We start from the raw sequence: 16032 nt of genomic DNA on the forward strand, positions 1-16032 counted from the left end.
CTGGGTTTAAATTTGTTTAAGCACTAAAGCAAAACCAGATAACTGAGGTAATATGCTCATTTTATGCAGACATGTTATAAGCATTTCTGATGCAAGCACAAACAAATTATATTATAATTATAAAATGTAATAAAGAAGTTTCTTCTACCCCAGAACAAATTATGATTTTTTAAAAAGCAGCTTAAACACTTCATAAAACACAGACAAGTTTATAAACTCAGTCAATATACAAAAATATACAAGGCATGAAGCTGTACAGTGAAACCCCTAATTCGTTAGAGACAACCTTCTTTTTGCTGAGCACTTCCTGCACTATGTCCAGATGATGCACTAAACACTGTTTTTTAAGAACTCATTAAGACTATTTATTCCAGAGGATTTCTGATGACAGGATCATTTGAGGTCATTATCATTTGTGGTATTTCTGCAATGCCCATTTGATTTAAAACTGACTTACAGCTTTATGCTTTTCTGCATGCAACTGTTACACAAAATCAGATATTATAGCTTTATATTCCATCATCTATACGACTTTAGATAGTCTTCAGTGTTTCAATATTCAGAATCTATACATGTGAACTCATGGTTTGTATTTTACACCCAACCCTCTCTCAGTTTGTTCTCCAGTATCTCCTCATAGAGCCAGCTCTGTGTGAACTCCTGGCTCTTGTCCATCAGCTGAAACAGCCGGAGGTACTCCTGCGGGTATACATGGCCTGTCAATATGTCCTCTGGCATTTCCATTTCTGATAACAGCTTGCTCCCACTATCAGGCGACCAGAGGCTGAAAAAAAATAATGCAAAAACACACAAGAGTGAAATACATTTAGATGATCAGTCAAGAGACTAGCCTGGTAAATGCCTGGGTATATCATTTGGTGCATCATAAAGTCCATTTCTGCTATTTCATTGCTTACTTCAGCCTGTCGATGAGCTTGACCTTTCTTTTTGCCAGACACTGTTTGACCATCATCACTAGAGTTGAAGAATTAGAGGGAGTGAGGCCTGCGGAGAACAGATCAGCCCGCGGACGCAGACGCACCAGGCACAAATGGTCATTGGGAAGCTGAAAAAGAAATAAAGAGATGTGTTGGTTGTTTATAGAACACCACACTAAAACTAACTTAACAGTGATTACTGCTCCTCCTCATTACCTTGCCTTTAGAGCAATGTACGTTCCGCTTTGAAGAGATTACAAATGATTCCCTGGGCTCCTGTAAAGACAAGTTGACATTTATTACAAGCCTCTTTCCATCAAATCTGACTATGTTGCAGGCAAACAGAACAATGCCACAATCTTCAAATTGCTAAAAATGTTTGGCTGTTCTCCTTCATATGTTACCTTATGCAAGAGCTCAATATCACAGGCCATCTGCCAGAGGACACTGCAGGCTCTGTAGTACATCATCTTACCTGGTTGTGAGACCAGTTTCTGAGGGAGAAACAAGTGTTTAATATTTTACACAAGATTAATATACTATCACATTGTAACATTCCAGACAGAATAGATCAATACCTTGTTTATAAAAAAGTAAAAGTAAGAGGGGTTAAAATGTCCCTTTACCAGATATTCACTCTCACTCATGAAGAGGTTAAGCTCTATTCTTCCGTATCTATAGAAAGACTGTCGTTCAAACAAAGCATAGACCATCTTCAGCAGCATGCCACGCTCATTTTGATGGGGAAGAAATCCCACCACCTTCACTGGGATGTCTAAAGAACACACACATGTGAAGGCATCATAGAGACAGAGTCTGTGGTTTGTTGTACAGTTCATTCATGTAAATCTTTCTTACCATCAGTCCAATTAGCTTCTGATATCCCCAGATCCGTGAACAGTTTGTCTGTGAACATGATAGGAGGTTTCATGTTTCCAGTGCTAATGGGGTCTAGTCTGAAGAAGTCACAGTGGACCACTTCCAACTGACCATCAAGATGACCTTCCAAGTCCTGGGATATAAAAAAGACCAGTTTAGTAAACAACATCTGATATTTACAATGATGAGGACTAGAACTGTTTGAAGATAGAATAAGTAAGAGTAGCCATTTGATACTTAGATGTATTTGTGTTACCTGCAGATCACGAAGAAAGGACGTATCACCCTCTAGAGCAACAATTCTCTGAGCTCCTGCATTTAGCAGTGTTCGAGTCAACACTCCAGGACCTAAGACAGGCAGACACATATGTTTTTTTTTGCTGTTGTTTTATCATAAGAACACAATTTCAGGCCATAATATGCATAGATGTATTTTTAAAAAATCTTTTACTTTTTCAACATTTTGCCAATTTATTTGAAAATTACAAACACATGGAACAGCAAGAAAACAAGAAAAGCAATGTACCTAATGTCTTTTTGTTTCATTTTGAATGAAATATTCAAAAGACACATACCTGGGTTACATTCAAAAATAATAGCTTTGGCATCCTCTGGACTTAAATGCTGTGTTACTAGTTTAGCCAGGTCTGGGTCCACCAAGAAGTGTCTGATTTTTTTACAGGCCTGAGCACGAAGTACATTCTCCTCTACTTTACCAAGGTCTAGAAAGTCATAGTTACTAAGAGGACGACGCTGACCCTGCATAAAAGCACAGCACATATTTTTCTTACACAAATGTTTTTAAGTTTGGTTCATTATAGACAACATGAAAGATGCTTACAATTAGAGTCAAAGATAACTGCTCACCTGTATAGCCACAGCAGACAGGTTTCTGTGAGTGAGTGTTGAGGACGAAGATGTTCTGTCTGTACGAGATTGCTGAGAATTCTGAAGTGTGGGTCGACCAGCACCCGAAGACAGAGAGTCCGGGCTGTAAGCCCTTCTTTGAAGCATAGGGGCCCCAGAAGCATAGAGACCTGAGGGACCCACAGGGGCCAAAACTACCTTGGGTAAGCAGGATATACTTCTGATGGTCTGGTAGCAACCAGAGCGCAAGATTAGCTCAACCCCTTTACACATTTGGGCAGACATGGTGCAGCATCGAATGGGTAGTTCTGAAGGTGGAGAAGGAGATTTCAGGACCACTTCAGGCTGTCACTGTTTATGAAACAAGGACATGATTCATTTATCCTATAATAAACAACAGACATATAAAAATCTCCACAACTAAATATAAGTTTTGTCTACATAAGTGTTGTCCCCTATTCAGGTTTTTAGTTTTGCGAAATCTCACACTAGGATAATTCCTATACATGAAGTCACACGTACAGATCTAGTAAATTTCCATCAAACAAACAGCCATCAAACTTAAATACAATACATATATAATACATATTAAACTGATTAAAGAAACAATTAATACATAAGCATGCGGTTAAAAAAAGAGATTACACAAATCCGTATAGCATATTGCTGTTAACACGTGGGGACGTAAACGTCTCCATAGCACTTGCCAAATAAACCCTGGCTAACGTGTTGGTCATCTTTCAAACAGACGCAAAATACCATATCAGATTTTTTGTTACGACAATGGTATTCAAGTTAGACGAGACTAAAACTCGTCAAGTCTTTGCTAGCCGTGCGCTAACGTCAGACTGCGCGAAACACATTAACACAGTCATCAACATACATATCTCACTGTAAAATATCCCGTGTATCCAGATCTCACAACAGCGATGATTTAAAACTCAGTCTTAACTGTCTGGTTGCTGCTAAAATTCTGTGACATTGAGCGCAGACCATCTTGACCCTCCGCAGATTGTTTTTGCAACTCTCGTGGTGAGACGGACGCGTGTAGATGTCGTCACTAACGCGACCTCTGCGATGACCAATAGAACGACTGGAGGAAGTGGTCATGCTAACATGCAAATCCTTAAACATAAACTACATTAAACATAGACTGTGCTTTCTGGGTTGCTTAAAGGACTGAAGCATGCCAGACATACGATAGTAACGCAACTGCCTTCATTTAACACTTTCAGTAGCTAATTTGATCGCCTTTGTCACTATATGTCAGCTTATTAGCATAATGTTGCTAGGGAAGTAGACATAGGGAGGTTCTAACAACCTCACGCAGTTTGTGCTTTCTCCAGTCATTCTGTCTCACCGACTCCTGCAGACTGTTTGCTGTCACCATGGCGCGGGTTGAAACAACGGCCAACAGACCGTACCACCTGGTCATTTTCGGAGCCTCCGGGTTCACTGGGCAGTTTGTGGTGGAGGAGGTGGCCCGAACCGCAGCCGAGGGTCCGAAGGGGACCCTGAAGTGGGCTGTAGCAGGCAGAAGCAAGCAGAAGCTGGAAAAAGTTCTGGAGCAGGCCGCTGGATTCCTCAGTATGTGTCTGGGTAGACGGTTGGTGCATTTTGAGCAGATTGTTTGTAGAATTTCCAAACTAGCACCAGTTATTGTTTTTCACATTTGTAGGTAAACTAAGGAATTGTGTAATACACATGTTGAAACTGCTGGTGCCGAATTAATCTGTTGCCTCATCACCTAATAGATAAGATTTCCAGGTGGCTGATAGTGATCATGACATGATTGTGACTGAATTCCAAAGTACAGTTAAGTTAAAAACGATTAGTTTTCTTATTTGACAGACGCAGTATTTCTAATCTGCTAATGAATGATGACGTAGTATTAAGGATTAATTGGTGCTTAAAAAGAGCCGCATCTTTACCAGCTGCTCTTTCTGTTCTGTACCAAGTATCTGAATAACAGATGTCTTTGTCCACGTTTTGGTTCTGTTGCTTGACCAACTGAAAAGTCACTGAAAGTCACTCATATTAGCTGTTTAACAAATATAGATTTGACTTAGGAATGTATTTAAATGCATAATGTGTAACAAACAAAATATGTTTAGATGGTCTCTGGTATCTATGGAAAGTCATGTTTAATGCTAGATGACAACCATGGAGCTATTTTTCTGTCATGATGTAAGTTTGCAGAGGATTAGAGTTGCTTTGTTTCCCCCTCCTCTTTGGCTTTCTCATCAGGGAGTGTACAACAGCTGATGGAACATACCCACAGTCCATGACAGCACAAACACTCGCAGCCTGACAAGTCAGCCAGTCCAATCAATCACTGAACACTGGTTTTACACTGCTGCAATGACTCATCCTCATTTTTTATATCAGTAGCACCTGTTCTCAGTGTGTGCCGCTGTGTGCATGCAGGTAAACCTGAGCTAAGGACAGAGGTGGACATCATCGTGGCTGATGTAGAAGAGCCTGACACCCTGGCATCCATGTGCAAACAGGCTGTGATTGTTCTTAACTGTGTGGGGCCTGTAAGTAGACACTTCCATAAAAGCATGCACTTCTTCAGTCGTATAAGCAGGTTTTTCCTGGCATTATCTCAAAAATTTGGCATGTTGGCATCTTTCTTTAGAAACAGTTTCGCTCAAACCATTTCCATTTTCCTCTGCAGTCGTCTCTCTTTTGCCTTCCCCCACACAGAGCAGCTTTTATTTGCACTCTGATGACTTGCAGCACACAATCAGTCGTATTGTGTTAATCACAGAAAAGGGAGAAGGTTTTCAGTGGTGCTGCTTCACATTCTGTGCATCCTGCAAGTTCTACCCAGCTACACCACCACTAATTGCATCATTCAGAACCCTGCCAGCTTGATTTTAAGGTCAAAGGTGAAGTGATGTTGTTTTGACATAACTCTTATCTCTACTGTTAATTCAAAAAACAATAAATCTGGTTGCAACTGGAGGAGGAGACTGCCCGTGCTTTATAGAGGCCATTTTGACACACAAGTCCAAGCCTGGGTAATAGAATAAATGTACCATGTATTGAAAGTTCTGTATAGTATACAGAGACTGAAGGTTTAGGATTATATCCAAAACCTGCAAAAAGAAAGCACAGTGAATATGAAATGTCCAGGGGCAGTTCTGTATTTAAAGTGTGCACCATCAGATATTCCTGGAGCGTGTCTGTACAGAAATTAGAGGTGCCTTGTTCCTGCATGTGGATGACAGTGAGATGGGATGTGGGACTGGCACTGACAGGTGAAAATAGTTGACTCGGAATTCAGAAGAGGATATTCTCTCTGTATATCAGAGAAGATTTCCGCACCTGTATTTAGCACTGTTGCAGGATGTGCACTGTTAATTTTTTTGTCTCTCTGTGGTTCTATAGTACAGATTCTTTGGTGAGTCAGTGGTCAAAGCCTGTGTAGAGAATGGAGCCCACCATATCGACATCAGTGGAGAGCCTCAGGTATGTCTACACGTTACAATCGTGTGCATTTGTTTATCTTTATGAATCTAACACGCACCTCAGCTGTGTGGAAAATACTGATGCCCCTGCAAAGGTCAGTTTAGACCTGGCTATAGGTGATTGACAAGGTGCAGATGTCCCAACATTCAGCTTTACAGTTGTTTGTGTTTTGGATTAAATTGGTGGCATGCTTGGGTTCATGCTGTAGCTCATTAGATAAAATGATCTACTGCTTGGCCACATGACACCCGTTTTATCCCGCTATGAAAGGCCAGTTTGTCCATCCTAGAATATCTGATACAAAGACAACACCGCTGCCATTTGAAAATGTGACCTTTAATCAGTATTTAATACGTGGCCAATTTAATTTATGACCTTTAATCTTTGTAATCAAAAAGAGCAATCATTCCCTGAGATACGCATAGTAAACAACTGTGTGTATGACTGTCTCTGACTGTGCAGTTTCTGGAGGGCATGCAGTTGAACTACAATAGCCAAGCTGCTGACAAAGGCGTGTACATCGTCGGCAGCTGTGGATTTGACTCCATACCTGCAGACATGGGAATCCTGTACACCAGGGACCAGTTCAAGGGTATAGAACATGCACACTTCAATAAACACAGCATCAATCAAAGTGTTCTAGTCGGTTATATACGTTTTCTGTCCATTCACAGGTACACTGACTGCAGTCGAGAGCTTCCTTACTGTCAAAACCGGACCTGATGCAAGTCACTACTGCACCCATTAACAATAGCATTGTTGGTCCTTGATCAACCCATTATCTTTTATCTGTATTTTATACATGTGTGTCCGCCCCTATCAGGGTGGGAGTATCCATGATGGCACCTGGCATTCGGCTATTTATGGGTTAGCTGACCGGCCGAAGCTCCGGAGTCTCAGGAGTAAATTTAATCACAAACCTCTGCCTACGGTTGGCTCCAAGCTTAAGCGCAGGTCCGTAGAGCAGTAATACATCTAGTTTAAATTCTATGTACAAACAAGGAACACAGCAGAAAACACGACATCACTTCCAGCTTCTTTAATTTATAAACATTAAATACATAAAATAACCAATATGTCTTATAAGCATCTTAAAATATATGCATTACTTCTTCTTGTTGGACCAATTATGTTATTACAATATAGTTTTTAAATTTATTGTTACAAATCAGTTAAATACACACAGACACTATATATACAGTGTGAGGCCTGGCGCTGTAGCAGACTCTGTGCTGGTTAGTTTGTTGGGTGCTCTGTCTTTGACAACCTACACAGATGGATAAAGTCCTGATGTGTATTTTCGTGCTGTGTTTTTCAGAGGTGTGCTGTTCTACAGTAATGAGATCCAGCAGTACACGGTGCCCTTCATTGGCTCTGACCCGGCTGTTGTGAAGAGAAGTCAGCGCTATCTGGCAGAGGAACATCAGGAAACGCCGGTCAGACTCCAGCTGGGTTTGACCTGACCTCAGCAGACATATTACAGCCTCTGCTACGTTACTAGTTCAGCTAATGAATTTATCCCGTTTCCACAGGTTCAGTACGGGGCCTATGCAGGAATCGGAGGTATCGGAAACGTTGTGAAGATGATATTTGCAGGCATGATGTTCTTCTTGCTGGTCAAGTTCAGTTGTGGACGCAGTCTGCTCCTCAAGGTGAGACAAGACACAACACGAGAGTTGATAAAATTCAGCACTGAGTGTACGTGGTAGTGATAGAAATCACTGAATTTTGTGTTCCTGGGAGAGATCTGGTGCTCATGTCTGTTTCTTATAACCCCCTTCCCAGTATTCAGAATTCTTCTCCTTTGGCGCTTTTACCAAGACCGGACCAACCAGAAAACAGGTAACATGTTGCAGAAACCCATACACAGGTTCTTTTGACGCATCTGTCAGCAAATACATAGGAAGAGCCACTGTATTTAAGATGTATCCATGTGTGACTTAGATGGCGGACACATCTTTCCAAATTGCCTTCTATGGGGAGGGCTACAAGGAGGGAGACGATCCATCACAGGGCAAACCTAACAGCAAGATCCAAACTCTGGTTAAAGGGCCAGGTGAATGGAAGTTGATGCTTTTTTGTAGTCTGAAGTGACGTGTGTATTGTGGCATTTGAAGCATGAGAATGATGCTTAGTGACAAAAACACGTATTTAACGCAGTGTGTAGCCTTTGTAGCATGAACCGTGTTAGTACAGTAACGTTAGTGAGGTTAGATAATCAAATTCACCCATGTAACTAGTTTGACCTGTCTAATCTCTTGCTTTATGGTCTATGTGTTTATTCAGAGTGTGGCTATGTGACCACACCTATCGCCATGGTGCAGGCTGCTCTAACGATCCTCAACGAACCTGCAGCTCTGCCCAAGAAGTGAGTTCTCACAGCACAGATCCAATGCCTGACACGAGAAATCCTGTTTACAGCGTAGTGGCTCAAAACCCTTTCGATAGTAACAATTAATTTGTCTTATTTACAGGGGAGGGGTTTATACTCCAGGAGGTGCTTTTGCCAAAACCACACTGATCAGCCGTCTGCACAAACATGGCATCCAGTTCTCCGTCGTCTAAGTTTGTCCCCTCCCTGAGGATGTACTCCAGATTTCTCTGATCATTTATGTAACAACAGCTGGAATTTGTCCAGCTTCAGAAGCATTAAGCATGCAAGGCTTTACTTTAATATACACACACTGGCACTGAATTTTCATTTAATTCAATAATTCATTTCCTTATTTTGTGTTTTACATTAGGTTAATGGTTTTCAATTTTGTTTCAATAAACAGTCTGATTGTAAAAGACAAATGGCACAGCTGTTGCAGCATTTCATATCTGAAAAAAAGCTTTACTATTACTACTACTAACAATCAGACCAAAGAACAGCTGAGTTTGTGCATAAGGCACCCACTGACCTCCTGAGCAGAACAGCTGTAGAGTCCATTTTGGGTGGAAAACCAAGCTTGAGGAACATGTCCCACAGTTGCGTAAGCTGATGAATTCATAACATTCAGCGGAACGTTCCCAGATCCTGTTGATTGTGGCAGGAGGAGGCTCAGTGAGGTAGCTTGACTCCGCTATCAGCTGTGTATGAAAATCTAGTCGTTAATCATTGTTCTTGAAATATATATAGAGCTGCCATGTATGTACACGTATGTCTATCAGTACTAATGTGGTAGTTGATATACATGAAGCTGTCAATAGAGTAGAAACCTCTGTGCACCACCACGCTTGTCTTGGCCTGAGCTTCTAGTTACAGATGAGATTGCTCTAGTTAGTGTGAAATAGCACTACATTCAATGCTTTTTTTGATTTGTGGCTGAATAGTGTGTTTGTGGTTTCCCTGTCCAAACATACATCCAACATGAAAATCTCCTCTCTGCTGTTCAGTTGAAGCTTTAGTTGTAAAAACACAAACAAAGTTTTGGGTCCATGTCGTAGAGACTGAGGCTGTTTTGGGTTGTTTGATGTCCTTTGCTTGTGTGGGCCCTAAATAAAGTCTGCTAGTAGAGAACGTCTGTCTTTCTATATATTGTCTATTTTTATACAATCATTGTTTCTATTTGAATTTTATTGCAACTTTAAAAGGTAATTAAGGTTAAAATGCAGATTAACTAGACTTTCCAGATACATTCACTGAACTCTCAACCCAACTGGCCTGATTCTTCAGTTACTGAACACATCTTTATATTTTCATTTTAATAAATTTGGTCAAATAGCATTTGACATTGTAAAAGCTTAAACATGACAACAGAAAACATTACATATTAGGAAAATCCAAACATTTGTTCATAAAAATATTCATGAAAAATAATGTGGAGGGGAATTTCTTCAGATAAGTTGTATTAAACTCTCTCCCATTTTACATTTTATTATACAATTACATTGTTTTCATTCAGAATTATTGCTAGTTGCACTATGATGTCATCCAGAACATTGTTTTCTGCAGCAGTACAATAATTCCCTCCAGAGAGGAAAAATACTCGTTTCCAGCTGCTGTCATAATGACTCATCTGTTTGATCTATTTTCCAGTGCTCAGCGCTGTTGTTCATGCTGGCTCTTGGTTCAGTAGTTGATGGGAGTAGATGACATCTTCATAGTGATAATTCTCTGCTATAGCCATGATGGAGTCATGGCACCGGAGCCTACTCAGAACTTGAAGCACTTCCACTACAGCAGACCTGCGGTAGACACAAGTTCAGGGAGTAGAATTAGTTACACAAGGTAATTTCTTCAGTACTCCTGTGTGTAGTACTACTTTACTGTAGTTTTTCTTCTTTGTTTTACCTAGTCTTTGGATCTTTAGGAGACTGCTGTTTGCACATCCTATGAATTTTCTCAACCAAATAGTTTCTAAAATTCTGGATCTGAGGCAAATCGCTGCTGAACCATGACAGAGGTAGGCTTTCTGCTATCTAGAAAGAAACAGACTGAGGTTACACTGAGTATTCAAATTGCGAAAGCATTTCACAGCTAAATGATTAATATACCTTTTTGCATGCATGACCAGTACTGTGGGATTGATCCTGACTGCACAGTGTGATCATGAGGTATCGGTTCAGCAGTTTGTCCAACATCAGTTCTTTCAATACAGACTCAGGAAGCAGCAAATCCCATTTCCCCATGTTTACTAGTAGCTGAGATGAATACAAAACAACTGATTAACAGCTTGACAAATGCGTCAGTTTCCAGTTTGGAAGACGGAAATAATAATAAAAAGAAATATTCATGTTTATATAAGTAATAGTATTACTTTTATGGCCATCCAAAACTGCTGCTCCCTGAATTGACACTGAGGAGATGATCTGTCTTCAAGAAACCTGAACAGGGGATTCAAAAGAAAGTAATAATATTAATAACATAGAGCATCATAATTCAACACAATTTTATACTGTCATGATATTTATCAAATCATTAAAAGTAGATCAAAAACAAACAAACTGACTTTTTGGGATACAGCGGGACAAAGACATCTTCATCTACACAGCTCCTCAATCGTCTGACCACAGCCTCCATGAATGTCTGCAGGCAACAACACTTTGTTATTCACAGAATTTGTTGATTGCTGCATATTGATGGCAGATTTAAATATCTCAAATACAACATTTTGTTGAGTTTGGCATTTATTGCTTGAGTAGAATATTTTTTTTGAAAAATCAAAATCTACCAAAGCAGCTGTACAGAATAAAAGGCGCGATGACTCTGTTTTACCTTCACTGGTTTACTCTGTTCGCCTTCAAAGATGGAATAGTCGTCCTTGAGTCTGTGGCAAACCTCAGACAGACAGACGGACTGATGGTGGGACATGGGATCCCACACCAGCTCCACAAAGACTAAACAGAAAGAGACACAAAGACACAATATGACGTTGTATTCAACACATTGGTGGTAAAGGAAAGTTTGTGCAGACGTAAGAGAATTGAATATTAGGAAGGTCTTGCACTACAATAATTAATGTCAGTTCTGGCCTCACTTTATTGGCTTCTGGTAGTTTTTTGATTTCAAGGCTCAGACCAAGCTGTTAAACCTTTCGACCACTATGGGATCTCAGGTCCTCTAACTCTTTGAGCTGTACTCGTAGACCTTTAAAAACGATGGAAATGCAGATTTTAAAACCTGCATAACAGGTATTAATGCAGCTGAATGATACCTGTTATTTTGGGAAGGACAGTCTTTTCTATGACGTTAGACAGCGTCTGTCTGTCTGTGTGGTCCAGCTCCTCGTGGCCGTGTCCATGGCAAAAGGTCTCGAGTGCTGTGAACCATGGGAGATTCTCAAAGTCTCCACTAGCATCCTGAGGCACAGATGACATCAAGCACATTATGTCCTATGTTTTGTAAGAGCAGTTTTATGTGTTGTCTGTGTGTATCCACACGGATAGGTACCTTTAATGGGTTCCATGCTAGTAATTGATGTCTTATAATGGGATTCAACAACTTGGGTAGACATAGTGAGATGTAGGCACTGTGGTAGGAGTCAGAGTAAGAAGCTCTCCATTCTTCAAAGCGGGACAGAATCTTTTTAACATCACAGAAATCATCCTGGACGTCAGAAAAGACTTCCTGGGACCTCGACAGGATATCAGCTATGGAGGAAGCAGAAGCATACCTACATGAATATGTATTCTTTAACTGCAATTTTGAGTGTGATTTGGGTACGATGACTGTTGAAGAAACACTCAACTTATATTTCATACAGCTTTAACATTTAATTTTTTCCTACCCATCATTCTCTGCAGCTGCTCTTCCTGTTCTTCGGAAGGTTGTGTGTCTTCAGGGATATCCTGTGTGTCTTCCTTAGCTTCACTTGCTTTACTGTAAAATAAAACAAGACTATGAATATCAATATATCAGAGAAAGATTATGGGCCTGTCTCACAGACCTTGCACATACAGCATAATTTTGTTTCGCAAGTATTTGATATGAGAACATTATATTATATACAACTCACCCTTGTGTTTCTGTTCCCTTGGCTGAGTGTTCACTCTGCTGATCTGTGCCATCTAAAACAAGAAAATGAAAAATCTGCTTATTCTAAACATTTATTCATAAACTCTTAAAAGCACCTGCCGGAAAAGCTTTAACTAGTGTAAAAGTAAATAAAAAGCATCACTGTCCATGACTATTAGTAACCATACCAGAGATGAAACAACAGAAAGCAAATTGGAAACTGTTTTAACTTGTTTTTGTATATTATGTAAGACTATAATACAATACAATACAATACAATACTAACTAAGTGCAATCGCCTAAAGATGAGACCAAACGCTCCAGTGTAGATTATATAGGTGTGGCATAAATTAACACTGTTTTAAACTCACAGCTGAGCTGCTGCAGGCGGTCGGCCTGCTCTTTTGTTCTCTGTTGTCGCTGAGCCAACAGTGCCTCCATCTGGTCAGAGAGCAGAGTGTGAAGCTCAAGCTCCAACTCGTTGATCTCGACAACCTATAATAGAAAAATTACAGTCATTCAAACAATTATCTGCATTCATCCTTAATGTCCCACAGGCGTATATCTCATACAGACGACCAGCTACACCTCATCAAAAATAATGTCAAATTCAACAGACAGATTATTCTCTGTCTTTATTCACAGTAATAGTTATATATTTATTCACTGTTTCGTTATTTACCAAAACTTGATTTTTTGCAAGACAAAAAGATTCTCATACACAAAGGTTAACATTAACTGTATTTGTCTAGATTTGTTTGCCAGATAACAGTGAAGATGATACGGCTGGACATTTATTTCTGACCTTCTCCCGCAGACACTCCACCAGGTTGTGAACATAGACGGTCATTTCCCGGTAAAACCTCAGCTGCATCTCTGAGGAGCTTTCCTCTAGAATCTCCACCGAGGATCTTGCATTCTCAATGTCACCCGCCATTCTCCTCAGCTCTGCCTGCCGAGCTCTGTGCACTTCCATCAGGGAGTCTAACCTGAAGTCAAACATAGAAACAATGAGTAAAGTAAAAAAGAAAAAAAAACACATTGCTGTTTATGTTTGATTATTTCACACATTACAGTAGATTAGATGATATTCTGCAGTTTATTTGGAACTATGTTGTTAGTCATATGTCAAACTGATATGGTCTGGCACTAATGTGCATTTAACTAGAAGACTCTTACTTTCCAGTAATTCTCTTCTTGACAACTGAAACACTGATGGCAGGAGGAATCTTTGGGATTTTGGCCCCTGCTGATCTCTTCTTCTGTCTTTCTCTGTCCCACCTGCTCATACAGCTGCTGGATTCACTGCCCGATGGGCTCTGAGAAAGAGACAATAAAAAGCTTGTAGAACAGAAAGGAGCAGCTACAATGCTTGAGTCTTCAGGCTACTTCAGACTACTCTCCGATACTAGAATGACCAGTTTTACACAGTGGCACAGATGAAAAAGGGGGGAAATATTCATGTACAGAAAACCACATTGGAAATTGAAAAAGGCACAAAGACAAACAAATGAGTTCAATAAAACTTTCTACCTGTTCACCAGGTCGTCTCTTGACACCTTTGCCAATTTGTGTCTCCTCCCAAAGTTCCTGCTCTTCGCCATCAGTCCCTGAGAGGCTGCCTTCACTTCCTAGATTACACAAAGACATAAGAACAGTACACTTTATGTTACCAAAGTTTTGTGCAGAGTATCTAAAACAAGCCTATGATAATGTATGTCTATAATGTAATAATGTAGTACTTATACAATAACAATTTTCTATACACTATTAAAACAATGTGCTAAAAAATTGGCATCTATATATGCATTAAAACATTCTTTATATTAAATACCAAGTTTCTGTGCAATCCTCTCTCTGATGCTCTTTTGTCTCGGGGCAAACTCTATAATTCTTTCATGATCATCAAGGTCGTCATCATCATCATCATCATCATCATTGTCATCATCTTCCTCTTCCCTGTTGTAGCGGTCTGGGGTACTAGCAGCGGAGCTGTGGCCATCTCTACTTAGGGGAATGAACTGTTTCTGTCCTCTATTAGCACGACGCTGTCTCCTGGCTGCCTTAATTTCTGCAGCCTTAGGGATAATTACTGTAGAGAGAAATTCAAGAACACAAATAGGCAAATGCACACAAATACAACTACAAGTGGCTTTATAATGCAAAAATCCACCCACTCTCTATTTCAAATGTTTTTCTTTATGACACACCTACACCCAGTAAAACATACCAGGGTCTGCAGCAGAGAGCCTGGAGCCTGAGGAGGAGCTGACTGAGGATCCTGAACCACTTTGCACACTTTTGTCATCATCGCTGCCACCATCACTACTGTCGTCATGTTGCAAGGCATATGGTGAAGGTGAACTGTCATAATCCTGTCTAGGAGAGTGAGAAGCTACGAGATGAGAGAGAAAAACAATCTAAGGTCATGTTTGCTATAACACATCCATTTTCCACATGTCCATGTAGTTACTGTACCTACCTGCATTGCGGGTGGCCTTTACAGGCGAAGCTTCTTTCTTTCTAACTTGAAACACCACAGCTTTGTCAGAAGACTTCTTCAGCTTAAAGGTTGGTTCTGCAGCTAAGACAATAAAACCAAAGATCCATGAGCAAAGACGTGACGTTTATATGTAGACTTTAAAACGACACATCTACACTGACTTACCTTCTTTCTCATCAGAGAAACTGAGGACGTTGGTTTTCTTACTCCCCTCATCTTTGTTGTTCCTCTTCTCGTGCCTTTCGCCTGTCAACGCTTCCCAGTCCTCCCCGTCACTACTGTCCGCTTTGGGCGGCGTCGCCTCCCGCTTGGAGCTGCAGGAGATGCCGCGGCCCTGAGCCGCCTTGAGCGGCTTATTTACGGCGGACGCTCCGTCCCCGTCCTCTTCCCCGTCCCCGCTCCTCTGCCGCTGCCCTTCCTCGTCGCTGGAGTCCGCTTTTCTCTGGCGAAAGTTTCTCCGGGGCTTTTTGTTGAACATGCCGCCGCACTTAAAAAGACACCTGAGTCCTGAGATGTTTTGTCGCGACGCAAACGTAAACCTCGTACGTCGTGTTGTAAATCGCTTGAACAAGTCGCAAAATGGAACGTAAATCACGCGCAATGCATCACGGGCTATGTAGTGCGCACGCATCGGCTAGCCAAAGTTTTTAGCAAAAGACTCAACTTTTAACATAAGGCTTATTATTTAACAACGTATCACAAAGGGGTTTAATCATTTGTGTTGTGAAAACCCACTATGTCCTGTCAATTATAACATTTTTATTGGGGCAGTCTGGTTTAAAACGAGGCGTATTATATTTAGAAAATAATTAATAAGGTGCGATGAAATGACAAAGTCAGGCGTGTCAACAGTTACGTCAGCTGCGTCAACCCTAACTACCCCGTAGAAATAACAAGTTAGCAGCTCCGGCGTTGTTCTTTCCTGTCCC

At 40.7% G+C, this 16032-nt stretch overlaps 3 protein-coding genes across 6 annotated transcripts; 1 reads left to right on the top strand and 2 right to left on the bottom strand.

Annotated features, from left to right (window-relative positions):
* Positions 1-43: 43 nt before the first annotated feature.
* Positions 44-4185, bottom strand: tfb2m (transcription factor B2, mitochondrial). 4 transcript variants are annotated; one of them, XM_029145453.3, is made up of 10 exons: positions 4045-4185; positions 2685-3035; positions 2393-2576; positions 2074-2165; positions 1797-1950; positions 1565-1713; positions 1343-1432; positions 1155-1214; positions 918-1066; positions 44-784 (listed from the first exon to the last, which is right to left on the bottom strand). In XM_029145453.3, exons 2-10 carry the CDS (start codon positions 2967-2969, stop codon positions 595-597), a joined length of 1353 nt encoding a protein of 450 aa, XP_029001286.1. In that variant the 5' UTR covers positions 2970-3035; positions 4045-4185; the 3' UTR covers positions 44-594. The 4 variants fall into 4 exon arrangements, with proteins under 4 accessions (XP_029001286.1, XP_029001284.1, XP_029001285.1 ...); XM_029145451.2 differs by lacking the exon at positions 4045-4185 and adding an exon at positions 3637-3761; XM_029145452.3 differs by lacking the exon at positions 4045-4185 and adding an exon at positions 3568-3737 and having other exon boundaries at positions 2685-2992.
* On the top strand, positions 4073-9667 carry LOC114852802 (saccharopine dehydrogenase-like oxidoreductase). The gene is made up of 12 exons (XM_029145454.2): positions 4073-4271; positions 5112-5224; positions 6081-6161; positions 6624-6753; positions 6836-6885; positions 6985-7115; positions 7480-7597; positions 7694-7813; positions 7947-8003; positions 8106-8217; positions 8448-8529; positions 8636-9667. The coding sequence occupies exons 1-12, from the start codon at positions 4073-4075 to the stop codon at positions 8724-8726; spliced, it is 1284 nt and encodes a 427-aa protein (XP_029001287.1). The 3' UTR covers positions 8727-9667.
* A 166-nt stretch (positions 9668-9833) lies between these two features.
* On the bottom strand, positions 9834-15881 carry gcfc2 (GC-rich sequence DNA-binding factor 2). Its single transcript, XM_029145447.3, has 18 exons — positions 15269-15881; positions 15083-15184; positions 14831-14995; positions 14435-14692; positions 14134-14231; positions 13780-13919; positions 13406-13589; positions 12972-13095; positions 12602-12653; positions 12374-12465; positions 12037-12236; positions 11801-11945; positions 11362-11483; positions 11096-11172; positions 10904-10970; positions 10641-10787; positions 10438-10565; positions 9834-10331 (listed from the first exon to the last, which is right to left on the bottom strand). Exons 1-18 carry the CDS (start codon positions 15732-15734, stop codon positions 10199-10201), a joined length of 2700 nt encoding a protein of 899 aa, XP_029001280.1. The 5' UTR covers positions 15735-15881; the 3' UTR covers positions 9834-10198.
* Positions 15882-16032: the final 151 nt, after the last annotated feature.

Source organism: Betta splendens, chromosome 3, assembly GCF_900634795.4.
Source record: "Betta splendens chromosome 3, fBetSpl5.4, whole genome shotgun sequence".
Taxonomy (NCBI): domain Eukaryota; kingdom Metazoa; phylum Chordata; class Actinopteri; order Anabantiformes; family Osphronemidae; genus Betta; species Betta splendens.

Excerpts from the sequence above, each read along its gene's own strand:
- tfb2m (XM_029145453.3), bottom strand. The coding sequence starts at position 2,969 with ATGTCTGCCCAAATGTGTAAAGGGGTTGAGCTAATCTTGCGCTCTGGT. Across the intron at positions 1,067-1,154 it reads TACATTGCTCTAAAGGCAAG|CTTCCCAATGACCATTTGTG; the intron begins GTAATGAGGAGG and ends TTTCTTTTTCAG. Across the intron at positions 785-917 it reads AAGCTCATCGACAGGCTGAA|CCTCTGGTCGCCTGATAGTG; the intron begins GTAAGCAATGAA and ends ATTTTTTTTCAG.
- LOC114852802 (XM_029145454.2), top strand. The coding sequence starts at position 4,073 with ATGGCGCGGGTTGAAACAACGGCCAACAGACCGTACCACCTGGTCATT. Across the intron at positions 6,162-6,623 it reads ACATCAGTGGAGAGCCTCAG|TTTCTGGAGGGCATGCAGTT; the intron begins GTATGTCTACAC and ends CTGACTGTGCAG. Across the intron at positions 6,754-6,835 it reads CACCAGGGACCAGTTCAAGG|GTACACTGACTGCAGTCGAG; the intron begins GTATAGAACATG and ends GTCCATTCACAG.
- gcfc2 (XM_029145447.3), bottom strand. The coding sequence starts at position 15,734 with ATGCGTGCGCACTACATAGCCCGTGATGCATTGCGCGTGATTTACGTT. Across the intron at positions 14,232-14,434 it reads GAGGATTGCACAGAAACTTG|GAAGTGAAGGCAGCCTCTCA; the intron begins GTATTTAATATA and ends TGTGTAATCTAG. Across the intron at positions 10,971-11,095 it reads GTCCCGCTGTATCCCAAAAA|GTTTCTTGAAGACAGATCAT; the intron begins GTCAGTTTGTTT and ends TCCCCTGTTCAG.